Source organism: Megalops cyprinoides, chromosome 13, assembly GCF_013368585.1.
Source record: "Megalops cyprinoides isolate fMegCyp1 chromosome 13, fMegCyp1.pri, whole genome shotgun sequence".
In the NCBI taxonomy this organism is placed as follows: Eukaryota; Metazoa; Chordata; class Actinopteri; order Elopiformes; family Megalopidae; genus Megalops; species Megalops cyprinoides.
In genome coordinates this window covers 31,458,183-31,483,639 of record NC_050595.1, presented here as the reverse complement: position 1 = coordinate 31,483,639, position 25,457 = coordinate 31,458,183, and the positions used below count along the sequence as shown (strand labels likewise).

At 44.5% G+C, this 25,457-nt stretch overlaps 1 protein-coding gene across 5 annotated transcripts; it reads right to left on the bottom strand.

The window, feature by feature from the left end:
• Positions 1-725: 725 nt before the first annotated feature.
• On the bottom strand, positions 726-24,834 carry ckap5 (cytoskeleton associated protein 5). 5 transcript variants are annotated; one of them, XM_036543296.1, is made up of 45 exons: positions 23,375-23,463; positions 21,419-21,508; positions 20,131-20,324; positions 19,358-19,564; positions 18,901-19,072; positions 18,096-18,228; positions 17,584-17,684; positions 17,289-17,402; positions 17,093-17,197; positions 16,815-16,904; positions 16,512-16,676; positions 16,242-16,370; positions 15,810-15,968; positions 15,165-15,263; positions 14,965-15,075; positions 14,702-14,794; positions 14,434-14,619; positions 14,098-14,192; positions 13,913-13,970; positions 13,641-13,766; positions 13,197-13,336; positions 12,651-12,825; positions 10,963-11,076; positions 10,746-10,874; positions 9,897-10,091; positions 9,503-9,635; positions 9,116-9,213; positions 8,464-8,589; positions 8,221-8,370; positions 7,697-7,900; positions 7,406-7,541; positions 7,082-7,275; positions 6,593-6,765; positions 6,381-6,404; positions 5,940-6,113; positions 5,566-5,686; positions 4,531-4,710; positions 3,699-3,886; positions 3,487-3,562; positions 3,158-3,346; positions 2,762-2,899; positions 2,548-2,631; positions 2,260-2,422; positions 1,909-2,057; positions 726-1,458 (listed from the first exon to the last, which is right to left on the bottom strand). In XM_036543296.1, exons 2-45 carry the CDS (start codon positions 21,473-21,475, stop codon positions 1,240-1,242), a joined length of 6,066 nt encoding a protein of 2,021 aa, XP_036399189.1. In that variant the 5' UTR covers positions 21,476-21,508; positions 23,375-23,463; the 3' UTR covers positions 726-1,239. The 5 variants fall into 5 exon arrangements, with proteins under 5 accessions (XP_036399189.1, XP_036399191.1, XP_036399188.1 ...); XM_036543295.1 differs by lacking the exon at positions 23,375-23,463 and adding an exon at positions 24,738-24,834 and having other exon boundaries at positions 727-1,461; XM_036543294.1 differs by having other exon boundaries at positions 727-1,461.
• Between the last annotated feature and the right edge of the window lie 623 nt (positions 24,835-25,457).

Sequence of the window (25,457 nt, the reverse complement as noted above, 5' to 3'; positions counted from 1 at the left end):
TTATAATAGGCAATATTATCATTTAGGGTTTTATCCTTTCAATTATTTAAATTTGTTTGGTGCCTGTGAAGCTTTGTGTGAACGCGTTGTGTCAATACTGCGCTTGTTTGATGAAGATGGTGATGTGGGAGTAAACGTAAGTCGCATTTAAACTTCAAAGGGCATTCCAAACAATTTCTACCATTGCCTTCTGAGGTTAAAGTGCTGCCTACGAAGGCAGTGACTACCAAGTCACCTGCCTTCCAAGTGGAACGCAGAGGCCTTTTTTAATTTTTTTTTTTTTTTACCTTCTCTGATTGGCTAGTACTCGTTGCCTTCGTTGGTGGAAGAGTGAGATGGTAGAGGCAGAGTAGGAGCGGGTTTTCGCAGAATGCGGGTGGGAAAAAAAATGCAATCCACAGAGGAGGTAAAAAGTGTTTCTGAAGTTCTGCTGTTGTCGGTCACCCGACCGACTCCCGCCCAAAACAATTTCTGCTCGGATCTACACGAATCTCGTAGGTGACCTATTTTGATCTTAAAACGGCGAATTTCGCCAAAAGGTGAGGAGTTTGCATCGTTGTATTTGGCAAGCTACACAAGAACCATCAACACAAATCACTTCACAGCAGCACCTCTCTCTCTCACACACGCAATTTGGTTTATAAAAAAAAATGTTTCTTTATTATTGCCATTTCACTATAGATTATGCACTTCAAATCAGAGGAACAATTAATGACTATACTCATCCTAAATAAATTAAAAAATGTAACTGGTAATATTCTGCTACAGTATGCAAGAGGCATTGGAACATAAGTTAAGCAATGTTTTCATAAGCATCGTTTTAGAATGAAAACTATAAAACATCACTTTATGCCATGCGCGATGATTCTGAAACAGAACAGAATCGATACTTCAAGTTGCACAAGAACTTTAGTAAAGGAAATGAGCAAACAGTAGAGAACTGACAGAAAGACTCAGAAAAGAAAGAGCATATTAATGAGGAGTTCTAAAACCTCTAAAAAAGGACAGGTCAAGATTCACAAATTACAGCAACAAGCACAGAGAAACTGTACACTAAAATTCTACAATGACTCTCGAAAGCATAAGTGGTTTGGAAGCCTACAGTATGTACAAATAATTGTGCCACAATACTTAACCAAAAGTAGTCCACTTAATGTACAATTGGACCTTCTTCATACATGGGGTGAGCCCTGCAGAGGGGTCTGGGAAAGCATTAGAGCGAGGGCTGGGGGGCTGGCCTTATTGGCGGTTACTCTTTATTCTCTCCAGCCTCTTCTTGAGGTCGTCCAGGTTGGTGGCAGGGGAGGAGGAGCGGGTGGGGCTGTGAGAGTGGGGCTGCTCCTGGTGGTAGTGCTCGCGGGACTCCTTCAGCTGGGACAGCTTACTGTGCAGCATGTCGGTGGACGAGGCCACCGAGGGCTTGGACAGCAGGGTCGTCAAGGGGGGCCTGTCTTCTTCCTGCTGATAGAGAGAGAGAGGGAGAGGCTGGAATGTGGACTTCGCCGTGACTGTGGCCTTTGAAAACTGCATTAAGTCTGCAACCTCTTTTCAAAATCCAAAATATCAATGTTAGACTTTCAGCTTCCATTTTGACACATATGTAATGTATGCAAAGTACATGCAAAGTACCACAAGCTGCAATTATGATACTCTTCTAGAACAGCTCTACCTAAATACCTAGAAAGGCACATGGATAGAACCAAACACAGGCTACACATCCTGGTTACCCAAGTTGCCTCAATAAATATGCAGCAAAGGTAAAAATCATACAGCAAGAGCATCAGCTAAGCAGACATCCCATAATGCAACACAACTTGAATATAGCTATTGTACACATCACATGCAACATCCAGGAGCTTGAGTTCCACGTCTAAGGTCAGTTCAGGAGATGAGAGGAAATCTCTGTACCTTGGCGCTGTTTTCCAGTCCGTGGCGTTGCCTCAGGATTTTCAACCTCTCATAGTACACAGCCGGCTTGATTTCCTCCCCGTTGGTTCCCAGTGGCACTGTGCTGGAGCTTGGCACATACGTAGTGGTGTCTGTACCATGGGAAGTAACTGAAGGGAGAGACAGTAATAAAGGTCACCTCTGCCTTTGAGTCCCCTCTGAAACAGCCTCCATCTTAACCACACCTGTTAGCTGAGAGATCAAAGCCTTGGTGAAATGCTGTGGCTACACCCTGGGCTCCTCTCATCAGGAGGTTGACCATGACATTGCAGCGCTGGCTGGATGGGAGGTGTTTGAAAGGTGAGGACATACCCGTGCTGGAGGCCTGGATCCTGCCCTTGCCCTCGCGCTCGGACTCGATCATGCGCAGCCCTCGCTCCACATAGCTCTGGAAGAACTGGGAGGCATTCCGCAGGAAGGGCTCGATGTCTGCATCCGAGTACTTCTGCTTGTACTCATACAGCTCTGTCAATCCCTGCCGGCGGAGAAGAGACTTCCAACATCGAGGAACAACTACACCCCACATGCATCTCACACTGCATCAACGCACAGAAAGGGAACAGTCCAAAAAAAAAAAAAAAAAAAAAACAAACCCATCACCTCCTTTGTGTTTTCCTTGGATCCAATCTTTTTGAAAATCTCGGACAGGATGTCGCTCACTTTTGCCTTTGACATCTTTTCATCCTGCAAGTTATGGGGAGATATGTCATCACGACGGACGACAGACTTCATGTCAGACAGATTGTTGTGTAACAGCAGTAGTGGCCATCTGTGTGGAGTGGCAGCTCTGACTGATGGTATGTGCTGAGTGTACCGTTCGCATGGCTCCTTTCTCAGTGCCCCTGTCAGACTTCATGCTGGAGAGGTCACTGGAGTGCTTCACCACCCGCCTCAGGTGGGTCTCCAGCTCCGATTCGTTCCTGTTCTCGATCATGGACAGGTGATCCAGGATCTGTGCAATTGCAGCATGGAAGAATCCACACTCAGAGCCATGCAAAACCAACCCAATCCAGTTTCCCTTAACTCTTCACAAGGATGACCAAAACCACAGCACCTGCATGCCCACGAACTGGAAACAAGAAATTATTCAATGCAATGGTTCCAAATAGTAATGCTTGGGGACCATTAGAATGTAGGGTTAGGAGTCATGCCTCTACAGCACTGTTGAATGGTAGCGCTGTTAGCGCGGAGCAGGACAGTGGTAGTGTACCTTGGCGCCCCTGAGCTTGCAGAGTGTGTGTAGCAGGGTTTTCAGGGTCCTGTGCGGCACGTCACTCTTCAGCTGCTTCAGCTTCTCCTTGGGGAATACCTTCATAAAGTTGTGGACGTCTAGCAGGATGCGGTCCAGGTTGACACTGTCGATGGTCTCCGGAAGGAAGCGGATCATTCTCCACAGACACTGGGGGATGGAGGGGGGGGGGGCAGCGACAGGAGGGGCATGTTCTGAATGAGGACTGAGGCTCACTTATTCAAGCATTATTCTCATTGCACTCAAGTACAAAACTGCACACGTATGTCAGACAGACACGCTGACCTTACCTTCATGACAAGCTCAGAGAACTTTGGCGAGCCTGCAGTGGTAATTAGGCTGTCCTGTAGGAGCACCAGAAGTGCACTAAGGGACAAAAACATTTCAAACAGAGCAGTCATATTCCATTCTACGAAGTATAATGGTATCAAAAGTTAATGCGTTAATGGAAACTTGACATTAGGCTAAGTACAGAATTACTAGAGGCTGGCAGGAAACAAACCTCAGGATGTTGGTCTGGTCTGACTTCTCCAGTACCCGCACCACCAACAGGTTGACAGAACGGATGAGCTGTTGGCCATCCTCAATGTCCTCCACCCGTGAGTCCAGCATCAGGGTGATGAGGCCGTGCATCAGGTCCTTGAGCACGCCCATGGACGCCTCCCGCGCCAGACTCTCCATGGAGAACAGCTGCAACAGGACCCAGCAGCATGCTTTAGCTGTATGACATGATGTTTTTTTTGGGGGTGGGGGGCAATGCTGAGCATCGCCACCAGCAGGTGCAACTCAGCACTCCTCAGCATGCAGTGCTGAGAGAGGAACCTCTCTCAATGTAACTTCTGTTTCAGGAGGACTTCAATGACTGTCACACCAGCTACAATGCATGCAGCGGTATGGATGGGAAGCCTTGGCAAATAGGTAAAGTGATATCTGCTATAAATTTATGCAAAGCACTCTACCCAAGCTGGGCCTCACATGAATAGTTCAAATAAAAGGATTCATTCAAAAATGGAAAATTAAGGTACTGCACTTTGCGTTATTTATTTTTTTAATACCATTTACTCTTTTTCTCAAAGATATTCCAGACTGGCCCTGTGTGAATTCAAGCAGAGTAGTAAAGCCCTGAAACTGTTCTTTCAAAATACTATTGGTAAATTTGAGCTTCCACAGCAAGCTTTGAAGGCAGCTGGTGAGAATCTGCAGCCTTAAAATGGGAAACCCGAGGTGCAGTGTCTGCGTTTAATAATGCACAGGCCCCTGTTGTGATGCAACTCCAGGATGAAAATTGCAATCCCCTGAAGCGGAGGGAGTTCCCGGGGTGTGTGTGTACTCACTGAGAGCATGTTGCCAATGATGCAGCTGTAGAGTTTAAAGATGTCCGCCTTGTCCAGCCGGTCATCGGCCATGTGCGTGTTGTATATAAGCCGGAGCTGCATTAAGGTGGCGATGAGGAACTGGTCGATGTGGCCTGACATGGCCTCTGCCTTGTCCTCCTGCCGCAGTACCTCATCAATCTGGGGATGCGTGCGGTAACCGCAGAAACACAGGTCAGCTTCTGGGGTCTCATTCATCAGCATGCAGGTTAAAGTACTGCTGAAATTTCTGCTCATGCACAAAATGGAGAACATGAATACTTCTGATTTCAGTTATGCATATGAAACATACAAGCATACATTTAGGTTAAAATCCAAAGTTGCATACAGGCGCAAGCAATTTATATTTCTTAATAATCATCCGATGCTTCAGTAATCACACCCCTTGAAGAATATCGTACAAACAAAATCTGATGAACTATTAGGTAAACATTTGTAATATTGCACAGCTGTCATGAGATGTGATACCACTGTTAAATGACAGTCATTATTAGTTGCTCCTGGTAGTCAGTCAGAACTTTAGATGTTATTTGCTCACAGCAAAGAACTCAAAACAGTCACCAAAATCTCTCCAACACCTGAATGGCATGATAGTCAAGTCTTTCAAAAGTGGAAAATGACACACTAAAAGTTATTTGGCAGCTGGCAAATGAAAAAATGGGAGTATATAAGGTAATGTGCACCAGATTTACTGTTGTAAATGTTACTTCATTTTAAGGACCTTCTCCTACTTTTTGCTCAGAACCTGTCACTGTAAATACAGTGCTAATATGCCTGCTCATCAGATAAATTAGTAAGCAACAAGGAAAACTAATCTGAAAAGTGTATGAATGTAAAGGTATTTGATCATTTTTATTTAACATATTCATCTGGCCATACATGATCATTTTTATTTAATCATCCCCCCACAGAGATAACGCAGTATGCAGGTGTAACGAGCCAGGCTGTGCTGCTGCCCAGCTGTCAGTCACGTCAGAGTAGGGAGACCGCTTGTACCTGAGCCAGGGCCTGGATGCTGGTGTTGATGTCTCCACTGGCCACCTGCGAGATGACAAAGTTGATGGTGGAGGCGGTGCTGTTGTGCAGGTCGTCGAAGTGGGGGGAAACAGCGCGGATCCTGTGGGGGGTGGGCAAACAGCACTTACTGACCGGAACCAAGACTAAGTACTACTGCAACGTAACAAGTCTGCAGTACACTGTTGCTCATTTACTTTGCACGTTGTAGCAGCTGCATTCACATACTGCAGGTGAGGGTGAGGCAGAGGCACTTCAGCAGACACTCCTATACAAATAACAGTGTAATGTAATGAATGCCTGGGAGTAAACAGATCCAGCTATGCGTTTGTGTTGGCGTCCTGGGTGGCGCGTACTTGGGCTCGGGGATGGTGACAGGCTCCAGCAACTCGTCCAGCTTGTGCTGCACCAGATCGGGCAGCTCGCTGACTCTGGTGTGGTCGTTTTCGATCATGTCCAGATCCAGCTGGAACTCTTTGGGGATGGAGGGGGAGGACTGCTCGTTGTGAGCGCTCTGGGCCCGTGCCTGACTACTCAGAGAGAGAGAAAACAGCGTCCTGACTGCTGTCCACCAAAAAAAAAAAAAAAAAAAACCCTCAAGGCAATTATGAGCATTCAAGGCATGATCGCAAATGCCCCAGGCCACTACTTCTCCAAGGAAACCAGCCACACTCTCAATCCTGTCTTTGGATTTCATGTCCATTTCCGCTTATTCATTTGTGAATTACAGGCTGGTTTCAGCTCATCTGGCTGAGAGCCTCGCAAATACAATAAGCCACTCTAGCAGTGATACTTACATCCTGTAAGTGCGATACATAATTCTGTCCATGGAAAGCAGTGAGAGAGAGGTCAGAGAGAGCATTTAGGAAGAGAGCAGGCTCAACATCTAAATGAGACTTGAAAAGCAAGTGCAGGAGAAAATGTTAGAGAGGGAGGAAGTCATGCAAGTCAAAGGCAGTGATGTGTAAAGCTCTTGACGTGCTGAGAGGGAGAGTGGCGAGTGGCGTACTTGAGCTTAGTGGGCACTTCGTCTGGGGGAGGCCTGCGCGCCAGGCTGGCGTTGTGGTTGCCCGGCTGAGCCCGCTGGGCTTTCTCCTCGACCTGCTTGATGGGTGCAGCTGGCGTCTTCTTGGCAGAACGCTTGATTCTCTCCTCCAGCATGCTCATATCTTTCTCTGAGAGCTTAACAGTTTAACAGAGCAGAGGTCAGTCAAAACAACTGTGCACTTCTGGGAAACTCAATCTCCATTCTTTGCCTGTTACCCAAAGGGCTATAATCAGAGAGCATATGATGCACGCTGTGGGGGCTTTATCCTGTTTGGACATTCCATTTTGCAGTGAATCCTATTAAAGCTCAGCAAGTGAGAGAATTCTCAAGCAAAGAGAATGGGTAAACCCTCAGCAGTGGTGTCCACGTCAAGTGTTAATCGTAACATGCTGACGATCAGATTGAGCCCGTCGCACCTGCTTGGCTGGGATGTTGGGGGATGGGACTTACGTTGCCTATGAGTTTGAACACTTGGTCCCCACAGACGTTATACACGCAGACCACAGTGTTGAGCGCGGCGTTGCGAACTGATGTGTCACGGTCGCCGATGTGGACGGCAATTTCTTTGAGGGACTTCGCTGGAGTCGGCTGGCAGACGTTCATCCCATACGACTCAATCAAGCAGCCCAGCTCCTCTAAGCATTCTGTTAAAGCAAAGTCAAATGAACCACAGTGCATGCATTCAAAAAAAACACACCCTTAAATCAGACTAGGACATTTTTTTATGAATGAGGATGAAAAGCAGTATTATGTAGAAGTACGCCTGCTATCTACCTGCTCGCTGCTTTGAGTTCTTGGACTTGGTCCCCTCCATGAGGAAGACAAAAAGCTTGCTGGCGGGGTACACCCTGCACAACATGGTGAGGATGCTGCGGACATCTTTGCGCACCACATCCTTTGGTTCCCCTACCTACGGGGGGAGAGAATGCAACGAAACTCAGCAGAGTTCTCGAGGACCACAGATGATTTAGCTATGGTGGGCCAACAGGTTAGATGATCCTTGCCCAAGTGCAGCGGCATTCAGGTGTGCATCTTTGTGTCTGGAGCTGGTCGCGAGGGACTCACTTTGAGGATGAGGTAGGGGATGAAGGAGGACGCCTCGTACTCGCTCAGGTGGTAGTTTTCCCGGTTGAGCATGGTGAACAGCAGCTTCAGATACTCCAGCACCTTCATCAGGACGCTGGTGTTGGTGTCAAAGAAGCGCAGCGTGAACCACTTCAGGATCAGGTCCAGGCAACTAATGGTGGCATCCTTCTCGTCCTCCATGTGCTTCACCAGAGGACGGGGACAAATTAACGGTGCTGTCCATCCACTGCATATACCATTCACAAATGGCAGTCAAGGATTTTTTTGATTGGGTAACTATAATTATTCATCCTACATTTATTTTCACTTTGACTCAAGGGAGTGTGACATGCCAAGAGGGACATATTACAACCACATTAAACACATTAATTCTTGTAGCCTTGCGCCTCTGTAGAAACAAAAATACCAAGTATGGCATTCCAGTACAAAACAGACTGCCGGACACTAGCGGTAACTGGAAGAACACTGATGCCAGCCAGCTTGCTCCTGAACCGAAAGCACACCTCGATCATCGCGCCAATGGCTTTGACATGGTGCTGAAAGTCGAAGTGGAAGAGCTCGTCCTGCAGCCACTTGGCCAGGCACGTGGACATCTGGGTCTTCAGCTGCTCCACGTACTCATCTCGCGGGGTCAGGAAGTTCCACTTCAGGATCTGTGACACAGAGCAATGATTTAATACCTACCCCTGCTCTCCCCCTACACCACCCACAGCACCGATCCGAGGGCTACGAGCGCACAGCCTTGCCTTCAATGCCTTCTCTTCTTTTATCCTCTGCTCCTTCCCACCGGGAACCAGGATGAACATGGGGCCAGACTTGTCTTCCTCTTCCTTGGCATTTGCTTTGACAGGGGGCTTTTTCCCAGCAACGCCCTGACAACAGTGTGAGACATTAGCATATATGCTTATATGGAATCACCAGTGAGAAGCAGACAGAAAAGATCATTTAAGAGTTCTGTAAGAACTTTAACAGCACCCACAAAAGTGAGAATGAGTGGACACATGCACACCCTGTAGTTATGGCAGCTTTAATCCAGCCTGCAGAACTCAACTGTACATTAAGTCATGCTTGTGGCCAGAGCTAGCAGATCTGGTTGAGATGCCAGTGAAGTCCATGATTTTCCTGGTCCCATTTGGCAGTCTGACAGTCCTCTGACAGGCTCCTTTCCTGTACTGAAACTATTACTTCATTCTTTACACTTGTTCTGAGTTCCTGTGAGGTGCTATACTACCAGATATATCTCTTAGATGTCAAGCAGGTAGAGCAACTGGGTCACATCATGTACTGTGCTCTGACACAACTGGTGAGACTGGGGCATCTTAATCAGAAGTGTGTAAAGGATACAGTCAGCAGCAGAACCATAGAAATGATAATTATGGAGGACAGAAGGGACCCCACCTTTCCTTTGGCAGCTCCTCCTGGTTTGACTTTCTTGGCTTCTGGCTTGGATTCAAACCCCCCCCCATCTTCACTGACAGGCTGAACTTTAGCTGAAGCTGCAACAAGAGTAAGAACAGGTGTTTACGCCAAGAAAGCTGTACAGCTTTTCGTGGGCTTATAAAAAGGTTTGATAGAATCCAGGAGAACAAATGGAAGGCACAGGTATTACAAAGAGTACCACAGCAGACAAAGAGGGCGCAAACATGGTTTAGGGTTCTAAGTATTACCTTAAACGCTTCTTTACAGAACAGTATCTGGTATTATGCCTATAAAATTGAGTTTAAATGTAAATAAAGTATGGAGTTTACATTTGTCTCGTGTTTCAAATGGAAAAGGTGAACAAACCAGCGGCAGGCTTTGCAGCAGGGGCACTGGCGGGCGCTTTGGAGGGCCCGGCTTTGGCAGGAGCGGCAGGTTTGGCCGGCATGACAGCTCGTGCCTTCTCCAGCATGCCTACCACCTGGTCCTTGGAGGCAGGCTACAGAAAGTGGCATGTTATAGGTTGTTTCGACAATGGGACGCAAATCCACATACACATTCACATCTCATTGGTTCCCTTATAAACAGTCCTCCCTTACATGCAACCTTTCAGGTATTGAACTCAAAAGCCATGTCCAATCTCAGCTTGTGACTATGAAAGGAAACTTTGGAAATGAGGTTTTATGCACTATTGTCTGGCTGGTTAAAGCTACAATTCCTTTTTGGTGCAAATCTTGGTCCTTGCTGCTGATGAACACACCTTGAGCTTGCCCGTGGCCTTCATCATCTTCTCGAAGCTCAGGTGCATCATGAAGACGGGCAGTGCGTCCTGGGCCTTCTTGCGCACATCTCCGTTGCGGTCCTCCAGACAGGCGTACAGGTAAGGCACGCAAATCATCAGGTCTGGCGACACTGAGCGCACCGTCGGGAGCTTCTCTGCCAGCCAGCCTAGAATCTGAGGGGTTTAGAGTTTGAGAGCCAGTCAGTGCTGTCAAAGGAACTGCTTAGTTCAGCAGGATTCATTTAGGCTTTGGACTGGAGACCAATCTGGAGTCAAACTCGAGCCAGAGTGGGTCGGTGACCTGGAAACTCATTTGGAAGTAGTTGAAACTGCCTGGTCCCAGTATTACCCCCTGCAGGCACCCACGTGCAGTCCCAGACAGCTACAATGTCTGCAAGGCTCCAGTCCCACCAGTCTCACCCAAATATAATCCACCTGATTGAGCTTGTGGGGGCTGAGTTATTTTAAAAGCTGCTCTCCTCCAGGTGCAGGACTGTAGGGAGCTCGGGAGCAGAATGATGTCATACACGCCCTCTCATGGTGGCTTGTTGCCAGCCAGGAGCCAATTTAATAAACTGCAGTGGGCTGGTCCAGTTTCTTCTGCTGCTTTATCGATTTCTCACAACAGGGGGTGGACTCCAGCCGAGACAGAAGACAACATGAGAGAAAACAAAAGCAACCTTGGAGAGCTGGCAGAGCGAAATGCTATCGCCTCGGGACAGCACCTGGCTCTGGACCAATTACATGCATTTTAACACACAGCTATAAACTCAAGGTGTATCAGAGCCATCTTTGTGTGAAGAGGCACACAAACGCTTCTCCTCTTACCTCCTGCCTAAGGAAGGGGTTCTCCCTCTTGAGCTCCTCAGAGAGATCCTCCCCCTCCAGCCACTCCTTCATGCCCGTCTGCTCCACCCAGGCATTCAGCGTCGTCAGGGCAGCCGCACGCACCGTGTTCTGGAACAGACGGACACGATGGTAACACCACCAGCCCTGACCGCTGTGTATATGCAGCACACAGCTGGGTTTCCTTGTGTGCACGTACCTTACTGTCCCCCAGGACTGTGATGATGGGAATGCCCAGATTCTTCACGTGCTGCTTCAGGGCAGGACCCATGGCAGTGGCAATCTGCTGCAGGATGCTCAGTGTCTGCTGGACCTGGGGGGGGCAAAACGAATTTACAACACTGCACACAGCTGAGAACATGTGCAGTAACTGAACAGATTTAAAATTGCATGTAAATACTCTGCAGCCTGCTGTGGCAGTAAAAGAACCTCACAGGTATAAAAATATAATCATCCGCTTTGAGACACATACCTCTCAAAGCCTGAATCAAAGGTCCTAACTCAACATCCGAAGGATGACTAATGGCGCAGTATGAGGAGGCATTAATACTAGGGGTTGACCGATTATCTGGTCTTTAGATAATCGGGGCCAATATTTGCAAATTTTTGATTATCGGTGATCGGTATATTTTTTATCTAAATTCCCTGATTTAAAAAAAAAAAAAAAAAAGAAAAGAAAAGCAATGCGTGTACGATCCCGACGCATCTCCTCTGTCAGAAAAAAATACTACTGGTATCTAACATTCTTTCCACAAAATTCCCTCATTGGCCGGAGACAGACAACGTTATCTGACCTTGAAAATCAAACATCTTCTCAGACCTGCTGCTGGAAACAAGGATGGAAGTATCCAGTAAAAGGGTTGTTGTGCTCAAACCATGCCGTTAACCAAACTGCACTAGGCTAACTGGACCTTTCTGAATCAGTACAAGTAGTCTCCGCTTAAGCTAAAAAACAAGCTTGGAATATAAAAGAAATAAGGACTACTTGGTGCACTTATGCTAAAAGTTGCAACAGATTGACACTGCACATTTAACAAATAGTAATGTATATTTATTCTTTCAAATGAAACATTCAAATTTACCCTAAAGCACAGCCCTTCTGAATTAGTTGTCATTTAAGCAACCGTTCACAAAATTAAACTTCACAGCAAAGCTGAAAATACCCATTTGCCGCTTTGATGCTCCTTCATTTGGCCTCATCATCATCATGGAAGTCGAGTTATTGAAGTAAAAATTTTCAGCACACAGTTTGCACTTCACAGTATTTTTAGTAATAGTTTATTTCGCTTTAACTTTATCACAGTCCTTCCACACAGTACCCTACTTTTGTATGAGCTGTCCATTTTTCACATAAATGACTTATGAGCAAATGGGCTCCTAGAATCTCCCTGCAGCTTCAGAAAAAGCATGGATGCACAAGCTAGTTTTAAGGTTTGATATTTCGTACTTAATGATGAAAATGCAGCCAAAATGATGTATCAATTCACTTTATTTCTTACGCAATGATTGCCATCGTTCGTACGATAATTGAATGCTTTTGAAATAGCGATAGGCATCGGCTGCGTAGCCAAAATAACCAGAGAAATTTACCCACATCAATATTAGCCCCCTTTTAGTAGGCCCTGTCTCTCTCGTACACCGTCTCATTCGAACGTGCACACCCTCGCACACCCGCTGCAGCTCAAATGTGACCTTCACAGATAATCTGTAATACCAAATGTTGCCATTTTAGTTATTGCAATTTTTAGTTTATTTTTATCTTTGAGAAAGAATTTTCATTTGAGCTTTTTGCCCTTTACTTAACTTTATGCCTGAAAACATGACTAAGTAAAGAGGGTTTGTAATTAAGTCCATGTTGTCACAGCCTATTTCTTTTCAGGATCTTACCAGGATCTTGTTGGAGTCGTTGAGACGGCCCTTCAGTGCCATAGGAAGCTCGCCCATGTTGGGCTTGATAAACTTGGCCTCTGATATTACTGCTGCTACCTCATCCAGTCCTTCCTTTCGGATTTTCCAGTTTTTGTCCCCAATCTTTGACACCATTTCTGATGTGATCTTGTCGCTGCGGACACAAGTTGAGAAATTACTGGATTCACTTTAAATGCCAATCGAAGCATAGAAGATGAAAGCCTGGTGGCACTGCAAGCATTTGTAGAGACATTAGCTCACTGCAAATGTGTTACAAAAGCAATACAAACCTACTGCCTGGAAGCCCTACCACAGAACGTACTACACCCTCATGACAATGTTTTCCACAGCACTTAAATGTCACTAATGCTTCAGGATCTGTGTGACTAACTGCCTAACCCCACTGAAGGCACTTCATATGAGCTGCTCTGGATAAGAGTATCTGCCTAATACATACATGTAAATAAAGGAAAATCACAGATAAAGGTATAATGCACGGAGGGTTGCTCTCCAAGAGGGACAAACCTGATGTCAGTTCTGGGCAGCAGGTCCATGATGTCATTTCCCCCACCCTCCTCATCGTCCTGGTCCTCGCCCTCTTCTCCCTCGTCCTCTGCAGCCTTCTTTGCGCCTCTGATGGGGGCCGGTGGAGACTGGCCCTGCATCTGAGGTACAAACGCCTCCATGTCACATGTTTACATGAAAACACAGCCCTGTGTTTGAAGACACAAATCCAGCTGTCCAGGATCAGACAGCCAGGCATATTCATATGTCCTTATTTCCTCAGTCCATCATTAATGCAATGCACAGAGCTGGCAAGACCTTGGAAAGAGTTTTAGGGTTCAATACCCAAATGAAATAAGCCATACTGAACCAATGGCACGAGGGCAACAGCTCAAACCAGACATGTGAGGCATGACTTCTGGGACCTGTATCATCAAGTAAATGGAAATGCTGAGTAAACCCTACCTTTTCAAACTCTGCATCAATCTGGGCAAGCAGGGCTGGCTTCTCATCCTCGAAGAACATGCGCAGTGGGGCACCCATGTAGAGATACATAACACCCAGCAGGGCGATTGCAGCTGTCCTCACAGCCTGCAACACAGAGTGGCATTTCAGTCACGGAGGGAAGGGCAGCCAACAGCTGCTACAGCTTACACTTTTGAGAAAATTGTGCTGGAGCAGTACTGTGCATTACTGGATACTGAAAGTTCAGATGAACCACAGCTAGGTATACTCACAGGATTAGTTGCACCCAAAGCAGTCTTCACGTTATTGATAAATGCTTTCACGTTTATTCTAAGGGAATAAAATGAGTCTTGATAAAGTATTCCATTTACATAGTTTACAAGCAAATGAAATAAGTATTGATAATTTCCCAAAATTAAAATATGGATCAGATATTTCAGCAGTTCTCAAAACTCACCCAGCAAATCCAAATTCCTTCATGGCATTTGCCAGCCAATTCAGTGCTTCAGCTTGGTTTTTGGGATTTTTCTGTGCAAAAGCCATTGAGACAACCTGCAAGAAAGATCCAAGTAATGAATGTTTGGAAATTGGCGGTTGAGGCTCTTTGGCTCCTATATTGAAACTTAAGTCCCACTAATTACTCTTTGTGCATTTCCCAAGCACTGTTTTTCATGGGATTTAAACCTTAAAAACACAAGAATTGCTGTCTCAATTTATTTCCTCCAGACAAAGCCAACCCAGTACGGAGCTTGTGACCCCCCCTCCCCCTCCCCCCCCTCCTCTAGGGACTGACCTGCTCCGCGGTCCATGGCAGGGAGCAGGCCTCTCCAATGGCCGTCAGTGCCTCCTTGGCCTTCCCTCCACACTTCACATCCCCAACCTTGTCCACCAGCCCATCCAGGACCACAAACGCCGACGTCTTAGAGAAGGATCCCTTCTGGGCAATCAGGCCCACGATGTGCAGCTTCATCTGCATCACCTGAACGCACAGTAAGATGCTGAGGACGACTGCACACTCAGAGCTACACTTGTGACGCGTGCGCTGACAGGATGCATCATACCTGGAAATTGGTCTCCTTCCAGCCTGGTTTCTTGGCCAACATTCTGACGAGAGCTTGGCAGGGCATCTCGCTTCTGTCCATCTGCTCTACAGCCTGACGATGACATAATCAAGCATACATTTAAGAGCGTCATTCCCTTGTGTGTGTGCTAGCATGGGTATACCATTTAAGATTCTACATAGTATAAGGAGGCCAAAATCTACTCCATTGCAGATCATTTTTCAGCCACTGAAAAAAGCACCCAAGAGGAGATGAAATCTCACCCTCTGGAACTCCTCCATGCTGGCCAATCGCTCCTTCCAGTTAGCACTGTCCAACATCTGCATACAGGAAGCAGGAAGCACTGCAGCAGACTTCTCCTCACACACCTCCAGCTATGGGACAAACAGATGAAGCATTTTAGACAGGGGATGGACAGAAATAGTGTTGACAGTCTCATCTCCCCACTCATGTCCTAACATACAGACAGCTCCGTCTCCACAGCTTCCTTGGATTCCGGAACCTTCTTCCCTTTGGCACCAGCAGCTGCTGCTGGCTTCCCCTTCTTTGGCGGCCCAGCAGACTACAAAACAAAACAGGAACATGACAATGCATTAACACAGCAAGCTTAGATGGTCAGCTTAGATGAAACTCAAGCAAGTCAATGGACATCTGTTACAAAGGAAAGTAGATAGTAGGAGGGTCAGAAATTACCCTGCCAAAAAGAAAATCTACCTACATGGGCAGACCGGTAAGTGTTAAAGTCTTAGGGTCACTAAAGCATGTCATTCTGGAGCACTTACAGGAATGGAAAGCATTATTCATTGAGGAAGATAAATGTCAGTTGTAAGATTCATGGAGACATGATCCACAACACCCCAACTTGTTCATACATCTGCTTTTCGTTTACTGTTTAATGACAGGTTGTCTGATGAGGAAATTGAAACGGAAGTGTTCTTTCTGAATAAATATTTGGCAATTGAAATTGAGAAATTGAAACAGTTGCAGTGTTTTATACAGACCGTACAATTCTAGCAATTAAAAATGCAATAACTTATTTTGGCTTGTAAAGAAAAAAAAACAGCTAGTTGACCAAAAAGTTCAAGGGTGTGGCATCAGCTCTTCTCACCTTGTTGGCAGGGGCCTTTTTGGGTGGTCCAGAGGGTTTTGCAGTGGGCTCCTCCACTGGCTGGGCCTTGGGAGCAGGTTTCTCCTTCTTCTCTGCCCCACCTCCTCCTCCCCCCGTCTTGCCACCTGCCAGCTCCACTTTGTCAGCACATTCTTTTATCTGTTCATTGGAGAGATTCATTAGAAACACAGCTAGCCGCACCAGTAATAAGAGCCTGAAATGCAATTAAAAAAAACATTCGTTTATCACCCATTGTCAAATACTGACAATTCTATTCCCAGTGATAGTAATCATATTTGACACTTATCTAACATGAATCTTCCTTAACCGGTGATACAGCAAGTTGACCTCTGAAACCACACCAATGCACTGAGCTACAGTTACACTTCAAATGACAGTTGAAGTGTCTACAAACCATGTCAGGCATCTCACCTTGTCAAGCTTGAGTTTGTCCAGATCGGTTAGGAAGGGATTGACGGCTTTCTCCCCCACCACCTTCATGGCAGTGCCCAGAGCCTCGAACGCAGCATCTCTTACTTCTGGGGCTGAGTCGTTCACTTGCTGTCATGGTTAATCAAAACACACCTCCATTCAACCATCCGTACACATTTATTGAACTCTTACGCACATGGATGTTTAAAGTACACTGTACTGATTAAGTGGATTGGTTCAGAATAACCAGCTAAGAGAAAGGGACCGTACCTTGAGAAACGCTGCACAAAATGGTTTGAGAACACTTTTTGGCAATGTGGAAGGAGTGCAATGGCGGAAACTTCTTGCCAAGAACAAAGAGGCCTGCTGTTTGATAGATGGGTTCTTGTTGTCCATCACAGCCAGGATATCCTCACTGAGGTTCTGCAGAGTTGTCTGGAAAAAGCAGATTCACCCATCAAGATGATGCATCAAGTCCCTCTATTTCCATGTAAATGTCAGTTGCATTTGTAAAATCTGGGGCATTCAATGTTGTCCCTGTATTATTTTGGCAACACTAACTTTGTTACTCACAGTTAGGAAGACTGCATCGATAGCCTCTTGCAAGGCTTGGACCACTTGAGGCTTCTTCTCCTTAAACTTCTCCAAAATTGTTGGCACCACCTTCAAAAGAACTTCAATCAGTTTTTGTAGGATGACTGCAAATTGCAGGGCAACAACTACTGGATCAGTAATGTGGAAAGAGCTACGATTAAGCTCGATTGAGCTACGATTAGATTAGAGCTAAATTAAACGAAGAAATCTATAAGTTACCATACATACATATGCCACTTCCTTTGAGGGGAACTTACATGTCCTGCATATGTTCCAAACTTCTTCCGTAGACCAGCAGCTAGTCCAGCAAGGCATTTCGCAGCAAGCGTCACCAGCATAACATTAGCATCTTTGCCAATAACCTAGAAAGCAGATGGGGAAGGTTTCAAACGTGCAAACAAAATGCCTGCTAGTAAGACAGCACCTTGAATTCCCTTCAGAGGCGTGCGTTACCTTCTTCAGGGCTCTGACCATGTCCCCGTAGTCTCCATTTTCTAATTTGGGATTTTTTGTCAAGACCTCTATTGCTTCCAAAGCTTCCTTCCTCTCCTGCCATTTCTTTGCCTCCTAAAATAACACAGCATCAGAGACATTGAGGCTGCTTTGTATTCACAAAGCACATGGTTCAAAATGCAAAATCAAAAGAAACAATCACATCAAACTGTGAATGCAGTGAAACATTCAATAGAGACGCAGGTTCTCTTCTACAGCTACTTCTCTCTTATGTTAAAATAACCATACTGCTTACAATCTTCTCATAGAAGTCTTTGGGAATCTTTGACAGGATCTCCACGGCCTCCAGGAGGTCGTAAGGGTCAACCTGTGGGGCCACCTCCTCATCGTCATCTCCTGAAAAAATGCACAGCTTAACATGAGGCCCACACACTGCTGCTCAGAGGGGTCAAACGCTCCTCACTGACAATCCTGCCGTTAAAAATAATTCCAGTTCATCCAATGCCTTAAGCTCCCCTGCATCCCCATATTAGAACATAAAAATGTCACCTTCACTAATTAAAGCACAATCTCAAATGACCTCTCAGGAATAGATGGGAAAGAGCTGTACAGCCAAAATAATTAGCGAGGTACCATCACAATTGTTGTTGATTACCCGTTACTAGGTGTTGACTTCAAATAAGCAAGTTGAGGATAATACAGACGCACTTCATTTAGTGCTTATTTTAAAGGAATAGTCTCTATGTGAACCACTGTAGTTGGGTTGTTGCACTAGTAAATATGACCTTTCAGGAAAAACGACCATACCGTCCACCTCATGTCCTCCAGCTGCCTGCTGCTGCTCAAATTTGGCCTTCAGGTCCTGCTGTGAGCGAAGGAACCGGGTCTGCTTGGTGGCTGTGGTCGGCAGCTTCACCCACTCCTCCTCCAATTCTTTCAACTGGGGTAGACGTACACTCATTAGAATACCATTAATTAGTCACTTCTTTGTTTGCTTCTGGGGGAAAGCACTGTGAGGAGCAAGAAGCTCAGCACTGTACAGAGGGGTAGTATCCAGCTAGTTAAAATGCTTACATTAAATATGCACATATCACGGCTGCCTAAGGTAATAATGAACGTGACCATCATAGTGCATAAAAAGCTGCACAACTGATACACTGCGTTGTTTCCAATCCTCTTAGCAATTTTATTAACATACAGAGCTTGAAAACAGGAAGCGGAAGCAATGTCTTCTGTATCGAGTATCACCAATGTTATCTACTGTCACCTACTATTGAATCAACCGAAACTTAAATTACTAGGTTGTGGTGAAGTGACCTTAAACCTTTAAGTCCCACCTGTCACACCCCTTCCAATGGACTTGCCTGCTGAGACACTATTCAGCCAATTGTGAAGGTTTACAACTCAACTGTCAACCCACACATGCAAACCAAATAGTCAAATTGCCTAAAATGGGGCTTCCAAAATACCATATCACAACACTGAATCCTGAGCTACGGCTTTCTGAAGATGTCACAAATACAGAGAAATGAAAGAACCAAGCACTCAATAGAGCCTGACCTTAGGCCTACATGAAGTTCAACTTAGCCTTTCATCATAATGCCAATGTTACCTGCACAGAGTTGATGTTCTGCAGTGGTGGTCGCAGGGCATCACGGATCCACTTAAAGATCTCTACAGCCAGCAATTTGGCCTCATCTCGGACCGCTTTCTCTCGAGACTCGAACAGTTTTGGCAACACTTTAACTACCGGCTTTAGGGAAACAATCTTGGAACCAAATTCACTGCAAAGGAACAAAATCACAGTCAAGCAACAACAGATAAACATATGAAGTAAACATGTTTATTTCTATACAAAGCTACAAACTAACACAAGCCACTTATTTTGAGAAATAATTGGGAGACCATTCTTACATGTCACTAAAAATACTAAACTGATTTTCCTCCAGGGCATTCCAAACATTCACTCAGAAGTTAAGTAACATCTGGACTTTTCATGAAGGTTAAGAGATCTACAGTGGCTAACTCATTCAATTCCTTAACGTAATGAAATCCTTCACAACACTCACCTAAGTGCTTTCCTTATGGTTTCAACACAAGCCACAACTATCTTGGGATTTTTGTTGTCCAGTCCTTTGATAAGCTCTTCTTGGACTACCTCAGCTTTCTCCACCTCGATGTACATCAAGCAAATTTCAATCCCCAGCTCTTTTGCTCGAGCCTTGGGCTGATTGAAGACTTTACTGACAACTCCAGAGACCACCTCTCCAGTTGTTCTGAAAGAGAGGCAGTTACTAATTCCTGTGCTGAAAGCTTCAAGTTTATACCCACTTCAAATACATTGTTCATAAAACACAGTTGCCCCACTGCCTCAAGAAAAACAAAGCCAAATTGCTGTAGGTAAGCACTTCAGGCCAAAGAGGGTGAATGCCCTCTAAGCATTTTCTCAAGCACAGTTCACACTATGAAGTGCTTTCCTAAATCAACTACAGACATGCTATTTGGGGCAATGTTTACTTAATATCAGCATTTAGAAACTTTGGATCCCAGAGCTACCATTGCTTAAAAAAAACTCAGTGTAATCCCTGTCTCCATCAGTGCTTCACACAATGAGCGAGTCTTATGGCTGTCTTCATAAATAACTTTTATGCAGGAGCCAAATTTCTCTTTGTTGCAGTTCTCTCCGGGCTTGACCACAGCAGAGATAATATAACAGAGAGAGTTCATTACATCACGTCATTCTTCCCAAGCCAAGGAGGTATTCAAATGGCTGTCAGATATCACACAATGCGTAAAGGCATGATAAACCTTCTCACAGAGCACCATTAAGGGGTATACTTACTTCCCAGCCACATGAGCATTTTGAATGTATGCAAGGGCTGCCTCTAGGCCCTTGAGCTGAGCCACTGCATTGGAGTCTGTCACAAACTTCTTTATCAGCCCAAGATATTTGGCCCATTCGGGACTCTTCTCATCTTCTATCCGCTGGAACAGCTTCAGTGCCTCCTCATACCCGTTTAGCCTGGCTTTCCATACCTTAGATTGCAGGATAAGAACACAATTAAAGCAAGCTGCTTTGTTATGGGAGAAAAAAAAAAATTCAGGTACTCAGTTCACTTAGGAATACATTAAGCATTATGGGTCTTGCAGAAGGCAGTTGCTTGCTCTGGTTCTTATGCCATTTTGAATCTTCTGAGTCATTCATTTTAACACAAACTTTAGAAAGTCCATTTCACCTAGCCCTGTGTGCTGAAAAATGAAATGCCCATTGATGATAATCATAATAGAAATGCTTTGATCCAGAACAAACATACACCACTAAATACCACAATTAAAGCCTCCTAGGCTAGGCAATATCTAGTAGCCTATGCACTGTGATGACTTGGCATTTCTATTCATCTTCCCAAGATGCAAGATGAGGCTGCTAGATTTGTCCCTTGCTTTTTCTGTGTGAAATGGGACCAACTTCTAATAATATTAATAGTACAGTGCACTGACAATCATATCCTATTTCTCAAACAGATGACCTCCCCCAATCACAATACAGGCAATATCTATGACTACAAGAGGTAGGAAACCAGTCTGTAATTTGCTGTGCTCATGCAACAGTCTAAAATAGCACTGAAACTTAAAATCACTGGCGCTAAACATGTCAAAAAAGCTTAAATTTGAAAAACGTACGTACATCAATTCTGAACAAACATTAAACCCAAAAATGTAACTAGGGCAGAGACAAGAAAATTGTGAATTCACATCGATCAAAAGCTTAGGACATCAGGGTAACCACAAATCAATTAACCACCTCTCAAAAACAGTTTCCGACATGACTAAATAACGCAACATGACAACATGACTAAACGCCTGTGTTCAAACCTCCACAAGAATAAAGTATCCATCAGCTGTCAAAAAAATGGCAATGGTCATGTCAAAGCTGGACCCATTACACAGAGGATGACCCCCACTTCATAGTGGAAAGAAAATTAATGACCAAAAAGTCAAAGTACAATGCTAGAGGTCAGGCAGGCGTTGAGGCCAGAAGTGCGTTGAAGATTTCAGTGATCTCCTGTGCAGAAACAAGGCAGAGATGAACTTGGTTCACAAAAAAAAAAAAAAAAAAACCACAAAGTTACCTTGTGTTCACATTTCTGATCAATGGGCAACTTCATCCATTCACTGTCATCCCCCATGGTGATGTGCCTGTATTTATCTTACTTATTGAACTGAAAAGACACACATAATAATGATGATTAAAAAACTATAACATGTTAGTCTAGGCCATTTACTCCAAGATAACATTCTCACACACACAAACATGGTAAAGGCACTGGAATGACAATACCAAAGAAATGCCATATGACAATGACAGACAACTAAGTTTTGTGGTGCTCATGTCATACATGTCTTTCCAGCAGCAGTCAAAATCTAAAGTTATCTTGAGTTTGTTACAAAATGGACTACTTAAAATCTAGAGCTTCTTAATGACAGTTCCTTCAGTGCTAGTCTATAACTCAAACATTCTGTGAAAATCTTGTGAAATAGCACGAGGCAACCATAAAAGTGGCCCTTTTTCTGTCTGCTCTTCTATTCACTATAAAAATAACACTGCATACACTATGAGGCTTCAGTGACATGCTAAACTATAACCCATTTCTTAAAACACACATGGAGTAAGTTCACTATAATTATGGTTTTGTAGCTTATATTTTTGTCAGACGAGAACACATTCACCACAGGACTACTCCCCTTTTACAAAAACAGTGCTTCAGACAATATTCTCAAAGATCACCATTACAATAACAGATGCTACTTGGCTGTGCAATTAGACACTGTATGAACCCCAAGATCATGTAACATGTTACAGGTCTCCTTGCTAATATTTCAATACAAATGGAACAGAATTCTCTCCACAAATTTGATCCAAAAAAAAAAAAAAAAACCCCAACATGCACTGGAAATTATAGATCCCAAACTAAGCTGCACAGAAGCCATGAAAATAAGCTTTCCATGTGCAATCCTTAGAGACCATCTCTGCCTCTGCAGAATGGATACACAGATGTAATGCACTCTAAATGATTCTTCAGGGGAGGCGCAGCAGTTTCAGATATCATATTGATCCAAGCAAATGGGTTAAACTGGTTTTAAACATAAAGCAGGTAATAGATTTATTTAGCTGGCAGCGTCCCAAGTTAGAAGAAAAGTCTGTTTGTGTGGTGAACAAGTTTCTTTGTGCAGACATGTCACATTTCACTCTCTGAACAACAAAAAACACCTTAAAAGGTCAATGTCTACAGTTCAATCTAGACAAACTGGCACTGCTTAAATTCATGTAGTTTATATTTCAGTCAAAACAGGCATTGAACGACTACACGCAAATAATCAGAGAGGCATTCTCCGGAAACACTTGCGGGTTCTGGAAGCTTATGTTACATCAGAATTGCTAAAAGTACAGATCTACATACCAAACAATGAGGCAACTTCCAACCCTCCAGGTAAAAAGATCGCTAAGGTAGCAGGCCAGTTACCGTCGCCGAGAGGGAGTGTTTACATTATGTTCTGCTCTTCTGTAATGTTACGACAAAACCAAAATAGCAATCGCTATTGAAATTGGTCACTGGTCTTTTGAAACGTATCACACGCAGCGAGATAGTTCTCTTGGCATGTTCCTGTTGCACCCACTGTGCTGAGCATGTACTGTATTATACCAGCTAAGTTAGCAAGGCTAAGATTATGACAGCCCAGCATCCTTTAGCCGTGGATGGGGCCCTGCTTCGCCTGCAAACCCAGGCAACGTAAACACGGCCGCAAACACAACAGATAACGTTTTACTCGAAAATGACACGCCAAGTGCAATACTCAAACCAAAACCCTACGCAGAACCTACAATGCCTTTGATCGTTAGATAACATTACTGGATCGGCATTGTTGCACAAAAACGCAATACCATCTAATACCAGGCCACGAAAACGTAGCAGCTGGCTGTATAAATTAATCGGAGCAGGAACTGAAGATAATAGCAAAGATATGCTGTAGGTAACTACATAAAACGACTTCACGATCGAAACGCTAGAAATAGTGGATTTCGTTACCTGGGTGTCTTTCAGGATGGCAATATAACGATATTTCTCTAGTGCCGATGTAGGACCATTGCTACTGGAGCTTTGAAACGCCTCCAAGGGCGGAGAGTCAAAAGGAGGGGCTGAATCGCGAAGACCGAGCCCTTCAAATAACGCTACTCAACTACGCAGGCGCCTAGCAAATGCTAGCTAGTTTAGCCAGCTATAGCTTAGTGTGGTATAGCCAAGCATTGTAATGCTTTAAAAACAGGAATACTATCAAATCAGACAAGCTTAAATAAGTAACATCTGCTCTTATAAAGGGGGTTAAGAGATCTACGATGGCTAATTCATTCAATTCCTTAACGTAATGAAATCCCTCGCAACACTCACCTAAGTGCTTTCCTTATGGTTCCAACACAAGCCACAATTATCTTGGGCTTTTTGTTGTCCAGTCCTTTCATAAGCTCTTCTTGGACTACCTCTCCTTTCTCCACCTCGATGTAAATCAAGCCAATTTCAATCCTCAGCTCTTTGGCCCGAGCCTGGGGCTGACTGAAGACTATGGGCTAATGTGTTAAAGCCAAACACTGAACTGCATTAAAAAAAAATCTCTCCAATGGGACCAGCTTTTCTGAACGTGCTGTGAGGTACCCTTCCAGGCCATCTGCTTATATTATTATTATTATTATCTGCTTATGTATTAGCTAATCAATTTCACAAACTTCCTTGCCAACGTTACCCAAGTTGCAACCTATTTCAGCTAGCTACCGCACACTGCATTCTCAGCAGCACTTAAGAGTTTGCTAACGTTATACATCTCACAAAGGTACACCGGTATTTCACAAATACTAAGCTGGCTACTTCCTTACTGTCACTGGCTGGCATAGGTAACTAGCTAATTTGATTAAATGACAGTCGCTGTCAACTCGGAAGCATTTCAGCAGGTGGCAAATATTAGCTAATCTAACCAACGCCAGTTAACACCCATTCAATCAGAACGCACTACGAGGTTAAACGTTAAACCACACCTCAGCTAACAGCCTAAAGCTAAAGCATTCTCAGTTGTGATCAATTTGGATGCATTTTCATAGGTACCCCCTACCAATGAGTATTTTTTTTTATTAAACAGCGACGTAAGTTAACTACGGAAACGTTAACTTCTCAAAATTAATTAGTCGCCTAAACTTAGCGGAGTTGACCCGCCTGTAAACAGATTCAGCATATCTAGCTCCTTTTGGTCGCCGTATTACTGAACTGACCGGCCAGCTAACCAAGCCTGCTAGCTAGCCAGCACTAGCAACAGGGTAGAAGTGTGACTAACGTTAGAAAGGTACTGTTACAGCTAACGTTAGCTACATAATTACTATTATACATATACAACAAAATGTCTTACCCGAAAGCCGCCCGATGACACGTATGCGCTTGATGAATCTTGTAAAAGTTCTCTAATGGCTGGCTAGGTAACCAGCTAAAAGCTAACTGTTTGCTACCCGTCCCCCTTTATCTAACGTTAGCTAGCTTTAGGCGCGGAACGTGACGTCGCAGGAAGCCCGGTGCTGATTGGTTAAAATGGAATGTGCGCACGCAGCAGCGAGTTTGAAATTAGTCACATCACAGCAATAACTCAAGTTTCACGGTCGCTGTAGTTGTGATCCGTTCCGAGTCCATTTTCTTGGTTTGGGTGGTTTAACACATTATTCTATTAATGAAATCATGTCACTGTCATTATTACCTGGTGCTGGAGATTCTCAGCCCACATTCTTTAAAACCTCTGTAGTAACAAGGATCTACTGTGTAGCGAGTTTTAAAGGGTGGGGCCAGTAAAACGTGGGACATTAAAATTCCAAAGGGAGATTTGCGTTTTTTCAATAAAATATCAACCTACCTTTCGAGTCATTGTTGTCATGTTGCTTTAGGGACGCCATTCTTGTGATGTGCATGAACACGTGCACAGCCAACAGCCATAACTTGCAAGCATTTATAATGTGGAAGTTATACATTTTCATATCTTAATCAATATGGGCGACTGAAATATACGTCATGGTGCTTTTTTTTGAGTGACGGGTTAGACTGTAAGTTAAACTGTTGAAACTCAAACTTGAGTCTCAAAATT